At 44.0% G+C, this 17,196-nt stretch overlaps 1 protein-coding gene across 1 annotated transcript in view; it reads right to left on the bottom strand.

Moving 5' to 3' along the window:
• LOC135205406 (sortilin-related receptor-like) overlaps window positions 1–17,196 on the bottom strand; it is a 292,014-nt gene that overhangs the window by 52,791 nt on the left and 222,027 nt on the right. The window contains 5 exon segments of the mRNA XM_064235930.1: window positions 3,530–3,635; window positions 4,476–4,599; window positions 6,805–6,984; window positions 7,122–7,290; window positions 14,883–15,085. Coding sequence (XP_064092000.1) covers window positions 3,530–3,635; window positions 4,476–4,599; window positions 6,805–6,984; window positions 7,122–7,290; window positions 14,883–15,085 — 782 coding nt within the window.

The raw sequence follows: 17,196 nt of genomic DNA, 5'->3' as shown, positions 1-17,196 counted from the left end.
ATTCTGAATTGGGCAAGAGAGGCCTCGTCCCTCAAGTCGTGGAGGGTGGGGAACCTGGCTACCGCCCCGGACCACAGATCTAACCAAGAAGCCACATGAATCGAGGTCCACGCTGTGACTTCCATAGCCATAGCCTCCTGGTGAGAGAAGGAGACTAGTCCCGACGTGAGCCTCTCTTCCGAGAGTCCGGGCGCTAGGGCTGCCAAGTTACCTTCCACGGATTTGGGAGGAGAGGGGCACCTCCCGGGCCATATAGCCTCCTCTGACTCGGCTTAGACGCTGGGAGTAGTCTAGCCGAGGAGTGCCAACGCAAGGAGTTACTGGAGCCTGCAATGAGTTTTTCCACCACCGTCAGGGCCTTCTCCGTATTGGTGGACCAGGGAGGCTGAGAGCTTGGGTTCCTCTGGATCCCTGAACAGAAAGTCCACCGCCATGGATCTGTTGTCCTCTACCGTCGGGGCTGGCTCTCTAGCCGGTTCATGGACCTAATCAGAGAGAGGACTCTCCTGAAAGCAGAACCTTCATCCACTGGACCCAATTCCTCCAGGCATTCTGGAGTACCTCCTGGATAAGGGTCTCTTCCTCGGCGTCCCGCGACGGAGGAGAGGCCCCAGACCCTAGCTGGAGGGAAGCTGGAGAAGCTCCCCGGAGAGGGGCTCCTAAACCCAGTTGCACACCGGTCTCCTGCGAGGGGGATGCCCCGAACGCCTGGCCCGATCCCGAGGAGGTACTCATACCTGAGCGGTGGAGGGGCTCTGCACCCCCTAAGGAGTATCGGCTCTAGGCTCCATCCGCGAAGGCGACAATCGTGTGGGAACACGGAAGAAGGGAGCCCACCCCGCTCGGTCATGGAGGCCAACCCTATGGCTGACGAGACCGAGGCAGGATCCACCGGGACCGAGGGACGAGTAGGGAGGGAGACGGCTGGGAACCCCCCATGAGAGACCTTCCTGGGGGCCAATGGGTGGGGGCCACCCTCCCGGGGGGTCGGGGAAGGAGAACGCCTCCGCCCCTGGGGGGAGATGTCCCGACGCGACGCCTGTCACTCCCTCTACGATCCCGGCTACGATGATAGAGAGGGGGAAGAGCCGCTCGAGGACGAGGAGTAACTACGTCTCCTGCGTCTCCCATGACGGCGCCTCTTCTTGGAGGAGCGTCTCCTCCTACGGGAGGATCTCTCCCTTGAGTAGTAACTTGAAGAACTCCTCTCCCCTGACGAATCCCGACGTCTCTTGCTTCTCCTCCGGCGACTCCCATCGCGGGGGGGAACACGAGGAGCGTTTCGGCCGCGTCGGGGACACCTCTATCACATCGGGACCGCCCCTGAAGGCCGCCCTCAAGGTCATTCCCGCTCCTCCTGTCCCCTAGACGGGAAGCCCCAGGACGGGAATGCATCGTCCTTCACTGGGATCTCCCCGGAGTACGAGGGGGAAAGACATCCCCAACGGCAGAAGGGAAAAGGGTTGGAGCCGGGTGGTTGGGTGGATCCGTGACCGGGTAAACCGGTCCGGGTCCGGCCGCGAGCGGCGAGCTCCGCTCGAGAGCGGGAGGGGCCGCAGCGAGGCGAGCTGTAGCGGGGAGAGCCGTAGACGCAAGCGGGGAGAGCCGTAGACGAAGCGGGGAGGGGAAGGCCGAAGCGGGGAAGCTCCGTCAGAGGGGAGGGACGGGTCCCCCCCCTGCACCGATGCCAAGAGAGAGGACCAGGACGGGGAGCCCTGGAGCTGCAACCGCGACCACCAGCAGTCCCTCAGCACCGCGGAAGCCTCCGGTACCACCTGTTGGGGAAACGACTCATCGGGACCCCCCCGGGGGGGAGACCCGGCAACGGACTCACCTAGGCCCCCTCGCTGGGAGGGGGCAGGAGAAAGAACCTGTAGCAAGGCGGGAGACTTCCTCTCCGACGATACCGAAGGAGAAGGGGCGCCGCCGTCTCTGCTGCTGCTCTCACTCCTCGATCCCCGCGAAATCTTCGCCGAAGAAGATTTAGACTTCTTTTTCTTCTTAGTGGAAGCCAAATCCCACTGATACGATGGCCAAGAAATGCACTCCAAGCATGTGTTGTCTTTAGAGCAAGCGCCCCCCCTACACGAATTACACAAAGAATGAGGATCAATCAGAGGGGGCGAGAGAAAAGCTCCACAAGCCCGTCCTTCAGGACCGGGGCAACGACGTTGAGGCTCCGAGGCCGACATCGCACAAAAACACGATACACGCACACAAAGCACACACACGGACAAAGGATAAGGGCCGGACACCGGACGAGCAGGGGCGTATTCACGCTCCTGCGACCAGAGAAGGACTGGCTATAGGTCATTAGGATGGCTTGGTCTTCGACCCCTGGGGCATAGGCCTGACCTGGGTGCGGCATATAACCAGAATTTTCTGGTCGGACCCAGATCGACATCCGGGAATCTCCTATGAAATGGTTTCGAGGTAAGTATCTCGCATCGGAACAAATTGTACAATGGTTGAAATGCAAGCAAAACGGCAAACAGAGGAGATGTTAGTCGAACTGTAATTTGGTCTCTCAAAAAAGGAACTCATACAATACACATGATACATGACAAAATAATTTTTCAAAAGTGAAAATTTGGTGGTCACACAATATACGAGATTGTGCCTTACATGAGTATATACACTATATAGGTTATTTACCTCCACTTTTTCATTGTTAATCTCAAGCAGGAATCCTGAATAAAAGGACAAATCACAGAAGCTACATCTAAAATCAGACTTTGACACTGGAAAACCCTGGAAAACCCAGTTTTTGGTAGCTGCTATGACTCCTCAAACCCACTTGCTTTCCCTGACAAAAAGGTGGGGGAATCTCTTGGGATATTTTCTTACACAAGACCTGGTGAGCAGTGGCAAAAATGGCCAAATCTGGTCATGCTGACTCATCTGTGGAAGAGTGAGTATCAACTCAGGGTAATTGCTTTAGACAGAATGAAAACGTTACTGACTTGAGTCCTTTTCTACTCTACTACAGTGCCAACAGGCACTATTTCTTTCTAAGATCAGCTATAAGATAATTCTTGATATTAGTTGGTTTGTCTTAAGTAGCCCTTGGTGAGACCATAGAGGCAGCTTGTCTGATGGCTCACAGCAGAAACAAAACCAGGTTTTTCCTAAGTCAAAGCCTGTTATTTTTTTAAGAAAACAAAAAATTTTGCAGTGTCCCAAATGTCCCTTTCATTAATTCGTCTAGTTTCTTACCATCTAGCTGTCTGACATTGTTATATTTAATGCTCTAGTTACAAATGTCAAGAAAGCCTTATGTCTAAATATGTAAGCAAGTGCTCTTGATAAGCTATTTTTTATTATAGTATTAAAAGTACTTCTGTTAAGAATAGCATGCATTTAGTTCAAAACACTGTCACTGTCTTTTCAAATCATCATTAATAAAAATATATGCACAATTTAGCCTGCTCCATATGCATGTACATTAATAATACATAGTGCCTTTCATAATATGCTGCACTATAACCATAATGAACCTTGAACAGTACACAATATGACCAACACTTACGCTTTGTAACTGGCAACTGGACCATTAGGACTCACAGGAGGCTTCCAAGATACAATTACAACATCTTCAACCTGACGAACAGCAACCTCCATAGGAGGACTGGGAACTGGGAAAAAAATGGGAAAAAAATCAAATAAAAAATACCATTACCATTATATTTTTGCTTAAGGAATGCACATGAATGAAACTTATTCAAGTCTACCTATAAAGGTGGAACAGAAGTAGTAGTGCTAAGGCACAATGGATACTACCTATCATTAGAAATGAAGTCATGTCACACCTAAATTAAAATATATAAGAAGGGTCTCGAGAGGGTAAATGTAATCACACCATTCTTTAAATTCATGGTGTAGGATGTTGAATGGCACTGAAAAGATTCTCTGTATTCAAGTGGATACAGCTCACACAGTCTTCTGGCTTCTTATCATCTCATGAGATTCAAATAATATCAAATGTAAATATTTAACAAAAATTCATCGAAGTATTTTGATGTTCAAAAGACATCATTTTACCAAACCATATCTACCTATTTTTCTAATATTTTACATGCAATCACTGATATAAATAGTAATAATCATTACTATATGAATAAATCATTAGAAAGATTTATTCATAATACCTCATAGTGTAATAATATCTTACATTTCTTCTATATTTATATATTTAAAGCATAATTCTAACAATATGATATTGTTCTTTAGCATTTTCAAAGATGGCAATATTAAGTACAATTATTTGGATCTAAAATGTCACCAAAACAAATATTCTATCATACACAGTATATTTATACCAAGCTATAACAATATTATCTCAAAGGGTTCATAATATTGTATATACCTAAATGAAAAATGAAAAAATAAAAGTTTGCTCATCCCAAATTCTACTTAACAATTTCATTACTTCATTTCATTTTGTCAACAACAGTCACTTTGTATCCAATACTTACTCCCAACTTCTGTACGGAACACCAATGGTTTAATTGGAGGGAATTCCTTCATCTCACCCTTGATTCTTACATAGACTTTGAGCAAGTAATATGTGTATGGAGTCAGGTCTGTAAATGTTTTGCTCTGGAAGATTTAGGAAATTCCAATTAATATTTTATGTTGCACTTTCACACACAAAAAAAATTTCAACAGAATTACAAGAAAATAAGGAACAAAATCAGCTGTATGCTGAAAATAAACGATCCAATTTTTTTTCCAATCATAAAAGATTTACAAAACTTATAACAGATGATTTAAGAAATTCCAATAAATACATGTTGCTATTTTATGCAAAATATTTATTGGATAAAATCTACTAATTTGGATACTTACCTACTGTTAAAGATAGCTTATATCTCTGTGCAGATAATCGAGTCGGCATTCCAACAAAAGATCAAATGGCTACCTGGATGATTGTCTAGACTACCTATTCTCCACCAAAACAATAAATCTGATTTTGAAAATTTATATTATTTGGGATGAATCTAACCTCCTGATAAAGAGCTGACTCCCACACAAAAAGAGGATGGTGGATAGTGCAGCTACACAAAATATTCTCAGCCAGTCTAACTAAAGGTTTCTTGCATGAAACGCAAAACATGCTAACCTGACCTGGAATCCTTTCTGGATCTTACTGTTGCCAGAAGCTGCATTCCATTCAGAAAGCAAGGCTCTCACACGTGCCGAGAAGAGCAGCCTTGCAAAGAAAACCACTTCCAATTCAATCACATTGAAACAGAAGCAACGTGAGGGGACCCCTGTACCTAGGTTCAAAAGCCCTATAAAACGACAGTCAACTAAAAATACAGTCGCCCCTCCGTATTCACCAGGGTTAGGGACCACAACCCCCATGAATACTGAAAATCCGTGATATATTGGAACTCAGAGAGAGAGAGAGAGAGAGAGAGAGAGAGAGAGAGAGAGAGGGTTACAAGGATTAGGATGTCTCAAAGATGTAGTAGCCCAACCAAGGAGACATGGTTTTACTATTCATTCACAGTGTCCCAATGACTTTGCCTAGCTTTCTTTTGAACTCTTCCACACTGTAGCTCTTTACAACTTCTGGTGGGAGTTTATACTGTGTCAGTTCCACACTGGACGAGTGGTTTTCGCACTCGGCTGCCAATCCGGTGGTCCGAAGTTCGATTCCCGGCTCTGCCAACGCGGAATCAGAGGAATTTATTTCTGGTGATGGAATTTCATTTCTTGATATAGTGTGGTTCGGATCCCACAATAAGTTGTAGGTCCTGTTGCTAGGTGACCAATTGTTCCTTGCCGCGTAAAAATATCCAATCCTTCGGGCCAGCCCTAGGAGAGTTGTTAATCAGCTCAGTGGTCTGGTAAAACTAAGATATACTTAACTTTATACCATGTGTCACATACCTTGTATGTAAAGAAGTTCCCACAATGAGATGTGTTGTATATCTTCAGAGAGAGAGAGAGAGAGAGAGAGAGAGAGAGAGAGAGAGAGAGAGAGAGAGAGAGAGAGAGAGAGAGAGAGAGAGCTGAATTAATGCTTACACGGGTTAAACAATTAAAAATGTCAATACATTATGTATTATGTACATCTTTCTATCAACCATTCTCCCTTTCTATCTATCTATCTATCTCTCACCTTGATATTTTGCTGTTTACATTAATATTAACAGTATTTGAAAATTAGCAAATAACTTATTTATCTTACAAAACAAACATACATATTACATCAGGTATAAGCTGCTGACAGATCTGCGGGGAGGGGGGGGGCTCCATTGTTCAAAGGCTCCGGGAGAGACTTGCTGCCAACAGAGCAGGAAAGAGAGAGAGAGAGAGAGAGAGAGAGAGAGAGAGAGAGAGAGAGAGAGAGAGAGAGAGAGAGAGAGAGAGAAAATAATTTTTATTATTTAATGTCATTCAATTTACACATAAAATCTTGAAAACTTATAAATTACATAAAAAAAATATAAACAAACATGACTCGAAAATGCGTTTGAGTGTCTGTGAAATACTCAAGTATGATAATAATTAGTGAGATTTCAATAAAAAGCAAGCAACTCGAGAAGGTTGAGGTATTACTGTAATCATGTGCTTTCTAGATTACACAAGTTTTTTTATTCATTTTACCAGATTTTCAGCTAGCGCTAGAAGATTATCCTAATGTAAGACCAAAGGTTTGTTTCATATATGAACAAATCTAAATTCATCAAGTGATAAATGCAAGTATAAAACAGCATTATGGTAAAATGGATATATTTGAAACAAAGTAATGAAAACAAAATGAAGGGAAACAATTACAACTAAGATACTTACAGACTCTGGCAACCAAGTAAAATTCTTCCATGCTGCTGGGTTCCCTGTCATAGCCTTGATAATTAGAGATGGCATATACTCTAAGCTCTGTGTATTATTTGTGTTGTCATTAACTTCCCAGCTCACTGTGACAGACACATTCTTAAGATCTTTAATTACAAAGTTTGTCACAACATATGCCTGTAAAAATAAATCTGTATTTACTACTATGCCAAAACATTATTGATCTAGACTAGATGGTAATTTGGTTGAAATAATACAACTGAACATGAAAGGAAATTATTGGTAAAACTATTTTAAATAAAGCATAAAAATACCTTTTCCTCAGTTCCACTGCAATTCTGCTCATCAGTGAGATCTACACAGTTGTGGTTACCATCACATCTTCTGAAAGATTCAATGCATGCTCCTCCATCACAAGCGAAATATTCTGTAGGGCAATCATTATCTCCAGCCACAACAGTTCCACATACCTCTTCATCAGATCTGTAAAGACAGGTTTCAATAAAACTTAAAAAGATGGTTTACATTCCAACACATGAAGCATTCAAGTTCAGTACTTACAATCAATCTGATTTAAAGTACAGAATCAATTTAGTACATATAGCCAAATGGATAAATCAAATGTTTGCATTTGTACCTCATCCAAAACATACAGGTCTGAATCTACAGTAGGGCAAATATCATTATTAATCAATTCCATTTGGGTGTACATTATTCCTAACGTAAAGTAAATTTCCAAAGAAATTAAACTTGTAGGTCAATATTTTTATTATAAATGCCATGTGTGTTTTATACACTATAATAATTAGTAACATATTAGAAAATTAGTAATCAGCTATAATTAGCAATCAGCTATCATGGAGGAGATGGGCTGATTTCAGTGCTAGTATAGAACCTGAATTTGACAGGAATATGTACAGCAGAGTCAAAACCAATTTATTTCCATTTGATAGCTAAACAGCAAAACTTATTATTTACTTCTGTATGCAACTATAATGCCTATAACGCAGAGATCTGAATCTTGGCTGGGGCAGATGCACTTATTAAAATTCCCTTTGGGCTTATGTTATTATCAAGATTACGGGGTATCTGTAGCTTTATCTTGCAGTTATTAAAGTATGTGTGTTATACAGAAATCATGGATACCAGGAAATCATTACTGTTATATATCTCTTTCCTTTATGGAATCTGATCCATCGTCCATATTACCTTCAAACAAATCTTTGAAAGAAACCACCGATGACAACAGCGATGAGCTAAAAAATTGCATATTAACAAAGCCTCAGTTCTGCAAAATGACAAATTTTCTAAGACAATCTGTATTTTGCATAACTACAAACCTGAGGTCTTCACAATAGGATCATTTTCTAGTGCCTAGCTGGATCCGGTTAACAATCAGAGATTGAAGAGCAAGAAATCTGTGGGATTGGGCAATGCATGTGTATATCGGGTGAAAACTGGTCAAAGACCACACACCTACGCTATTGCATTTAGTCTTTCCCAACCCAGGATGTCATAAGATGACAGAGGGGCAGCTAAAGGTGAGCAGTAACTATGAAAAATACAAATTGTCTTAGAAAATTTGTCATTTGTTCATACGGGAACAAACCTTTGGTCTTAACAATAGGATAGACTTATATTTGGGGGAGGTACAGACATCCTAAACAGACAGGGGGCCAACCCACCAGTCCAACTCCAAATGAAATGTCTACAGGAGAGGGACTAATGCCCATGAGAAGCTAGATAAACTGATATCCAACAACTCAGCCAATTGGGTTACATACAATGATAGATGGGAATATTCATTGCAGTAGGGAACTAAAGATAAATTCTGACTGTTCGATAACAAACCAATGCATCAGGGTTCGTTATCACTCCTCATTTCCCCTTGCTAGAGAGTGGAATATACACTACTGAATAGAGGGTTTGACTATTTGAACACAAAGCAACCAAACTACCAGTATGACTACCTTACTCACCTGTATCAGACCAGTCAAGTAAATGACATGTCTATTCCTCAACCAGCCCGTAGGAAGATTGAAAGGAACAAGAGAAAGAAAGAGACCCGCCAACTCACTCATTCTCTCTTTCACACAATCATCTTAAGTAAGATACAGACGTGCCCAGTTAAGGGAAACGATGGGTTACACGATCTGTTGGGCAGCCACCACAGGACCCAAGGAAAGCGATCTGTGGGCAACATCCTTAAGATAGAAAGAGGTGAATGTGGACTGGCGTAACAAGTACCAGTGCTCAAGACACTATGAACAGCCAAATCCTTCTTGAAAGCCAGAGAGGGACCAATACCCGACATCATGTGCTCTAGCCTGCACAGATGCAGCGGCGGAATCATCATGAGTCAAATACGCCTGTCTGATAGCTTCTCGTAACCAAAAAGAAATGTATCTTGGACACCTCTTTTTTTAGAACACCCCTGTGCTAACAAGCCTACATCAACCTGGCCTAAGATGCCGAGTCCTCTTAAGATAGCAACGCAGAGCCCTGACAAGACACAACAAGAGCTCTCGAGAATAACCGGTCACAAAGTCATCCAGAGATGGAATGGAAAAGGAGGCGAACCTTTCATCCAACTCAGGGATTCTGGGTCTTTGCCACGAATTCTGGGACAAATTCGAAGGAAACTGACCCAAACCCCTGGTGTGCTTCACATCATAGCTCAGGCCATGAAGCTCCCAGAGTCTCTTTGAAGAAGCCAAGGCCAAGAGGAAAACCATTTTGAGTGTTAAGTTCCTGTCTGATGAACGACATAAAGACTCATAAGGAGCTTTAGTGAAACTTCTCGGGACCAAGGAAACATCCCACGTTGAAGACTTAAGCTCCCTTGGAGAACATGACTGCTCAAATCCTTTAAACAGCAAGAAGAGTTCCCAGGGTGAGAAGATGTTGACACCTCTAAGACGTAACACTAAACTCAGGGCCGCCCAGTAGCCTTTAATGGGAGAAACGGACAAGCCTCTCTCATCCCTGAGGAAGACCAAAAAGTCTGTTATGTGCTGAACAGTGGTTCTGAGAGGAGAAAAACCCATTTATGACACCAATCTCAGCAGATCACCCATTTACCTTGGTAAACAGCAGAGATAGATTTCCTGAGATTGCTGGACATAGATCCTGCTGTCTTCTGAGAAAACCCTCTGACTCGCAGGAGATGCTTTATAGCCTCCAACCGTGAAGAGACAAGGATTCTACTGACTGATGGAATCTTTCTATGTGCGGCTGACAAAGATGCCGCCACGGGGGAATCTCCCTCGGCACCTCCGACAACAATGACAGCAGATACAGAAACCATTCTGCCTGTGCCCACAGAGGAGCTACTAATGTCATCCTGAGATTTTGCGAGCTCGTTATCCTGTTCAGCACTTGGTGAATCAAACAAAACGGAGGGAAAGCATACACCTCCAGGTTGTCTCAGGGATGTTGGAGCGCATTCTCCGCTAACAACCATAGGATCCAGAACGTCTGAACAGAAAACCTCTAGTTTCCTGTTGAACTGGGTCACAAAGAGGTCGAGCATAGGTCCCCCCAAAAGCTGGAAAAGCCTGTCCGCTGTGACCTGATGAAAGGACCAATCTGTGCCTAGGACCTGATCCCGACGACTGAGCTTGTCCGCGACCACATTTCCTTTTCCTGATATACACCTGGCTGAGAGCTCCACCGAATTGCTGACCGCCCACTGGTGAACCTCGACTGTCAAAGCTTGAAGTTAACAAAATCAGTCCCCCTTACTGGTTAACATAAGCGACCACCATGGTGCTGTCCAACATGAGTACTACAGAATGTCCCTCTACTTTCTCCCAAAATTCCTTCAGACCCAGAAAGGCTGCCTTCAACTCTAAGATGCTATGCTGCCGTCTGTCCTCCAAACTCCAAACGCGCTCATTTAGGTGGCCTCAAGTAATGAGGCCACCTAAATGAGCACCCCAACTGCGAGGGTGGCATCTGAAAACAGAAGGAAGTCCGGCAGGAGAGAACGCAGAGGAACAACCTTCAAGAGATTCTGATCGTCCAACCACCAACAAAGATCTTCTCTCACTTCTAGGGACAGATGTACCCTTATCAGGGGCGAGTCCCATTGCAGAGACCGAAGATGAAGTCGTCCATGAGGGAGCAACTTCTCCAGAGAAGATAAAATCCCCAGAAGAACCTGCCACTGAAGAGCTGACTGATCTGGGTGCGACAGGAAGTCACACGCCACTACTCACAACTTCTCCAACCTCTGATCCAATGGGAAAACCCTCGAGGGTGTCGTATTGATAACCATGCCTAGATAAAGAATTCAGACAAAACCAAAGCAGGTAATCTCTGTCATGCAGCAGCTTCTCTCTGGAACTAGCTAAGACCAACCAGTTGTCGAGGTACCTCAGCAAATGGATCTCTTGAGTGTGAGCCCAAGTCGAGATGAGAGAGAAGACTCTTGTGAACACCTGAGGGGACGTGGTCAACCCGAAGCACAGGACTTTGAACTCAAACACCTTGTCTCTGAGAGAGAAGCGTAGGAACTCTCTGGACGATGGATGAATAGGGATTTAGAAGTATGCGTTCCTTAAATCCATCGACAGCATGGATTTAGAAGTACGCGTTCCTTAAATCCATCGACAGCATGAAGTCGTTTTCCCTCACAGTTGCCAACACCTATCGCGGGGTCTCCATCTTGAACCTTGTCTTCCTGACGACATGATTCAAGGTGGATAAGTTGATCACAGGTCTCCAACCCCCTGACGCCTTTGGCACCAAGATGATGTGACTGTAAAACCCGGGAGACAAATGCACCACTTCCTCTATTGCACCTTTATCCAGTATTTTCTGCACTTCCTCCCAGAGAGCTAAGAACTTTGGAGAATCTGGGGGATCGCCTGAGCAGAGGTCTGTCTGAGTGCAGGGGAGAGAAGTCGAACGGTAGTAGATACCCCACCCGAAGGACATCTACTACCCACTTCTCCGCCCCATAACTCTGCCACTTGGCCCACCAGGCAAAAAACCACCCCCCGAACCCCCCCTGCCATCCAAGGCAAGGGAGAGGGAGAGGCTCCCAACCTATCAACGATCCCCCTTTTTCTACCCATGGAGCCCCTCCTTGACCTGTAAGGGCGGGACTGAAAGGGACATTGGTCCTCCAACTTAGGCTGAGACGACGAATGAGAGGGCCAAGCCAAAACCAAACTTCTAGATGGCTTACAAGGCTACGATCTCTGCATTTGCTACTGAACAGGAGAAGGAGGAGGAGGGGGATGTCTCCAAGAACGAGACTCAGACTTGGACAAAATCTGGTGCACCAACCTGTCCTTCGTGTCAGCTCGCCACCAGTCTATTGCGTCCTCCAGTTAAGTCCAAGGAAACAGGAGCTGAGAATCCAACAGATCCCCATTCTTGAGCGCTAACAAGGACTCAGGGTCAACTGATCTCGTCATCCTGGACAATGCCGCGTCTCTTCTGATCAGAGGAAGTTTAGCCCACAAATTGACACTAAGTTGTACAAGATAACAAAATGCCTTGCCCTCAGACTGCAACAAACTGGCAAGAGAAGAAGCACTCACCAACCCTTCTGCAGACCTGTCAGACGCAATCTTGGCAATGGCCATCGACCACAAGTCTAACCATGACACCGTCTGGAATAATGGAGGCTGCCGTAGACTCCAAAGCCAAGGCATCCTGAGGAGACAAGGACAGTGCCACTGACCTCACCTGCTCCAAAGTCAATCCTGGCTGAAGACATAAAGTCTGGGTTAAGATGTCAAGGCATCAAGCAGACAGAGTTCGTAGCATAATACTTCCTATGCCTCGTAAGTGATGGAGGAAGCAATTTGGAAGACCCCCTTGACTGAAGAGATCTGTCCCAATCTGACAAAGAAGTGTTCACCTTTTACAAAACCGATTGGACATGCCCAGATAAGGGAAGCTGAAACGACATTTAAGATCTTGGAAGGCTTCCAAGCAAGTAGGAGCAAAAGACTACCGAGCCTGAGTCCTACTCTCCAGATTGTTGAACCCATGAATAAGATCAACAACCTCAGTACAGGAAAACAAAAACTCTTGTGTCTCCTTCCTCCTGCTCCAGCAATGGAGACTGACGACAAGGAGATGATGCAGGCTTATCCAAAACACCTTCCTCGTGCAAACCAACTGCAGACCCAGCAGCCAAAGAACCTGAAGCACCAGCCAACACAGACACTAAAGACCTGTCCAGACTGGGGTCACACGCAAATTCCTGCGACAAACCAATCACAACACTAGGAACACTACTATGAACACTCGCAATAGAAGACTCAGGTACATGTACATGTACGCATCCGTGTGGAGCAGACGCATGTATGTGACGGAGAAGCATCTTGAACTCTTGATGCAGAACAAGAATTCCTTAGAATCAAACCCCGAACACCATCAACGGGATGGGGGTGAATACCCCGGCTGCACCACTTGCGCATTTACAACTTTCAATCTTTTCACAAGTGCCTTAAGATCCTTACAAAGACGAATAGGCACCGGAGCAGAAGTAGCAGAAAAATCACCAACATGCGCACAGACGTGTGAGGTTGCAACACGCTCGTGTCCTGAAGAGGACAACACAGCCACAGCAGATTGCACAGTGGACGAAACACAAACACTCTCAGGAACACGGATGTGCTGCTCTTCACTCGTTGACGAAGAAATAGCAAAGTCCTTAACCCTCCAATGCTTGATATACCAACGCGGCGGAGATGGGGGTGATGGAAGGGAGGAAGACAGCACCTTCCTTTCAAACCCTCTTGGCAGGAGAGGGTGGGGGGAGGCGACGGAACATGTTTGCTCACAGCCTTCTCAGCAGAGATGGCAGCAAACCTATCCTCCAAAACACCAGTCTCTTAAGAACTGCCTGACATAAAGCCTCGGACAGATCTGCAAGAGAGAAAGCAAACAACACGGAAGGAAGAGGATACGTCCTGGATGGCAGCGATGATGTCACGGGAGCAAACGATGACGACACAGGGGAGTGAGGCAGCACAGCAGCGCCAACCGACAACACCGATGTAGCAGGGAGAGACAATACTGAAGAAACTGGGAGTGACTTCACTGATGGAACTGGGAGTGCCGTTACCAGCGGTGCTGAGAGAGACGTCACGGCCTCCCCCTGACACAAGCTAGCAGCAGGCCTCACTGGCGGAGCGATACAAAATGGCTGACTGCGGGCACCAACGTAGAGAAGGCCAAGGGGAGGAGGTAGAGCTGGGGAGGACTGAGGGGGAAGGCGAGCATCCATGAAATACATCAACAAACCCTCCGCGGGTGAACCCCATAGCCCAAGCGACGCCCAGAGCGCCACCATTTTGAATACCTCTGAACCTGAAACAGAAGAAACTGATGTAATAGCCTCCTCCCTCCTGGGAAGCAGATTAACCCCCCCAAAGAAGAGGGGGCGACATTACACATTAAATCAGCCTGAGGGCCTCCGGATACTTCCGACGAATTGATGGAAGAAAAGGAAGGAGACACCGGCACACAAACTCGAGCATCATGGGGTGTGACTGAGAAAGACGACGAAGCATCTGAGCAAGGCGATGAAAACCCTTCCTGCGATTTAGACCATACACAACATTCCGGGCAGGGATTCATTATGGTACAAACATTAGCACAACACCTACTGCATGTGGAGTGTGGGTCTGTAGCCAAAGAAGCCAGGAAACGAGAACACGGGAAACCTTGAGTTCCCAGACACATACAATGGCTAGGTTGAGACGACGCAGAGGAAGCCATAACAACACAAGCACACAAACACAGACAAGCCAAATAGCAAAAACGGCAATCAACCGGGTAAATGGCCAAGAGTAAACAACCGCGACTCTCACCCAGGCGGTTAAGAAAAAGACTAAATGCGATAGCATAGGTGCACGGTCTTTGACCGGTTTTTACCCAATATATGCACATGTTACCAGATCTCACAGTTAAACAATCTCCAATTGTTTAACCGGATCCAGCTGGGTGCTATAAAATTATCCTATTGTTAAGACTGAAGGTTTGTTTGCGTATGAACAACTACAAAATTCTGATAAAAACTTTACAAAATTCTAATAAAAACAACTTACCCATCAGCACAATCCTTTTGGCCATTACAAACACTTTCACTAGGAATACAGCCACCAGAATGATGACAAGTAAAACCTTTGCGCTCAGCACATGTTTGAGTCTGATGACAATTGTCTTCATCTTCTCCTTTGGGACAATCTTTGTCATTGTCACAGACCCATGACTCCCATATACATGTTCCATCACTACAAGAAAACTGATCCTGTAGAATTCAAGAACTAAATAAATAAAATTTCTCAATAATAAATTACCGACAAATTGTAAGCAGGAATCTTAATTTGTTTATGTGAATGAATGGATGTACGAATGTAGAATATTAGGCATCTTTAGGTTTCTCATTAGCATAATAAAATTAAATATAATGAAAACTGGTAGAGGCCTATAATAAGTTTAAATATTAAAACAATTACAAAATTCACAATTCATAACTATTACCAACAGTGTTCATGAATTGTCTGGACATGTTAAATGTAGGCAAGCCTAGGCTAGGCTAGGTAGTGTAGCCTAGACTAGCAACTTACTATTTTCATACCAAGTTTTACAAAATCAGTCATGTTATAAAAGGGTTATGGAATATACCTGAAATGCCTAACAAAATAGGAATTTTACTGTTTGATCAAAATAACTTGCTAAACCATAGGCAAAAAATCTGAAGTGGTTGTCTGGGTAGGATTCACAGAAAAATCACGATCATTCAATATTATAGTCCATTCCACAACTGCAAACACAGAATCAGAATCTAACCATTTTTATTAGACTAAATATGAAATCTTTGTAATACTTCTCAAAAGAATAAATAAGGAAACTGTGCACATTTTGAATACTGTTGGGATAAAATGAATAACAAGGGAAGTTAAAAATAAATTCTGAGAAGCTGTCATTTCTGTTACGTATCTAGATAATTTCAGGACAATGCTATTAGGGAAGGCAGGCCTCCAGTCATTAAAGGACAGTGAATTCAGTGGTCTGTGTGATACCCACAATCATGAACTGACCAGGCATTTTTCAGTTACCTACTACTACTACTACTACCATGTACTACTACAACAACTACTACTACTAAAGTGACCAGTTCTCATTTTCATGGGTAGTTCTCAAACGCTACTTTATCAATATCTTGATAGAATGGAATTGTTTTTATATATGCTCTTCTCTTCAGGACTAATATTACTAATAACTGGCCGATGTTCATATTCTGGATAGGGAAACAGTTTCTGGAAATATTAATTTATTCATATGGTAGTTAAAAGTGGTGTCTAATGGCCGTCGAGTTCACAAATTGCAGAGTCTGGAAATCAGGATTTGTCGTATTCTTGCGAGTAGACAACGACAAACCCTGATTTCCGGACTCTGCAATTTGCAAACTCTGCGGCAATCAGACGCCACTTTCAACTACCATATGAATCAAATGACAAATTTTTTAATAATTTTGTATTTTTCATAACTAACAAACCTGAGGTCTTAACATTAGGATAAATCTTCTAGCATTAGCTGGAAACCAGTAAAGTTAACAAAATCATGTATGCAAGGGACTATTAGCATCTGTGCTTGGTCACGTGTTATGTGGGACCACCCACATACCCATCGCAACCGGTGACCACGCCGGTTATTCTTTCAAACCAGGATAATTGTCAGAAGGTGGCTAGAGGTAGGCCTTAGCATGTTAAGATCACAGGTTTTTAGTTATGAAAAATACAAAGCGATTAACAAATTTTTCATTTGTTCATATATGAAACAAACCCTCAGCCTCAACACTTTATGAACAGATAGCTTCACAGGAGCAGTAGTAGCAGGTTAGGGGTGGTGGACAGATACAATTAAATCAGCCGATATTTTAAGAATGTAAACAATATCAAATGCAAATGATGTACATGACAGTTTATCTGTAATACAGTAACAATATGATAATAGGAATACAGGCGGTCCCCGGGTTACGACGGTTCCGGCTTACACGTTCCGAGGTTACGACGCTTTTTCTTAAATATTCAATGGAAAAATCCGTCCTGGGTTACGACGCTTGTTCCAAGGTTACGACGCTTGTTCCGAGGTTACGACGCTGACGCTTCCGACGCTCCGAGTTTTGAACGAACGCTTTTAAAAAACGCATACTATGATAAAAATCCTTTATAGTTTAGCACAGTATATTAATAAAAATAAGTTTCTGGTTAGATTACAACAAAAATTTTGAGATTATGATGATTTTTGACACTTTTTATGTTGTATTTTTCTATGTTTTTTAGTGACGCCTCATATGCGGAACTAGTTTCCGAGCGAATGAATACATACTAGTTTACATATAACAGTCCAAAAGCG

This window comes from Macrobrachium nipponense, chromosome 11 (assembly GCF_015104395.2).
Source record: "Macrobrachium nipponense isolate FS-2020 chromosome 11, ASM1510439v2, whole genome shotgun sequence".
Classification (NCBI taxonomy): Eukaryota; Metazoa; Arthropoda; class Malacostraca; order Decapoda; family Palaemonidae; genus Macrobrachium; species Macrobrachium nipponense.
The sequence above is the reverse complement of the archived record's forward strand: the minus strand, read 5'-3'. Positions and strand labels throughout refer to the sequence as shown.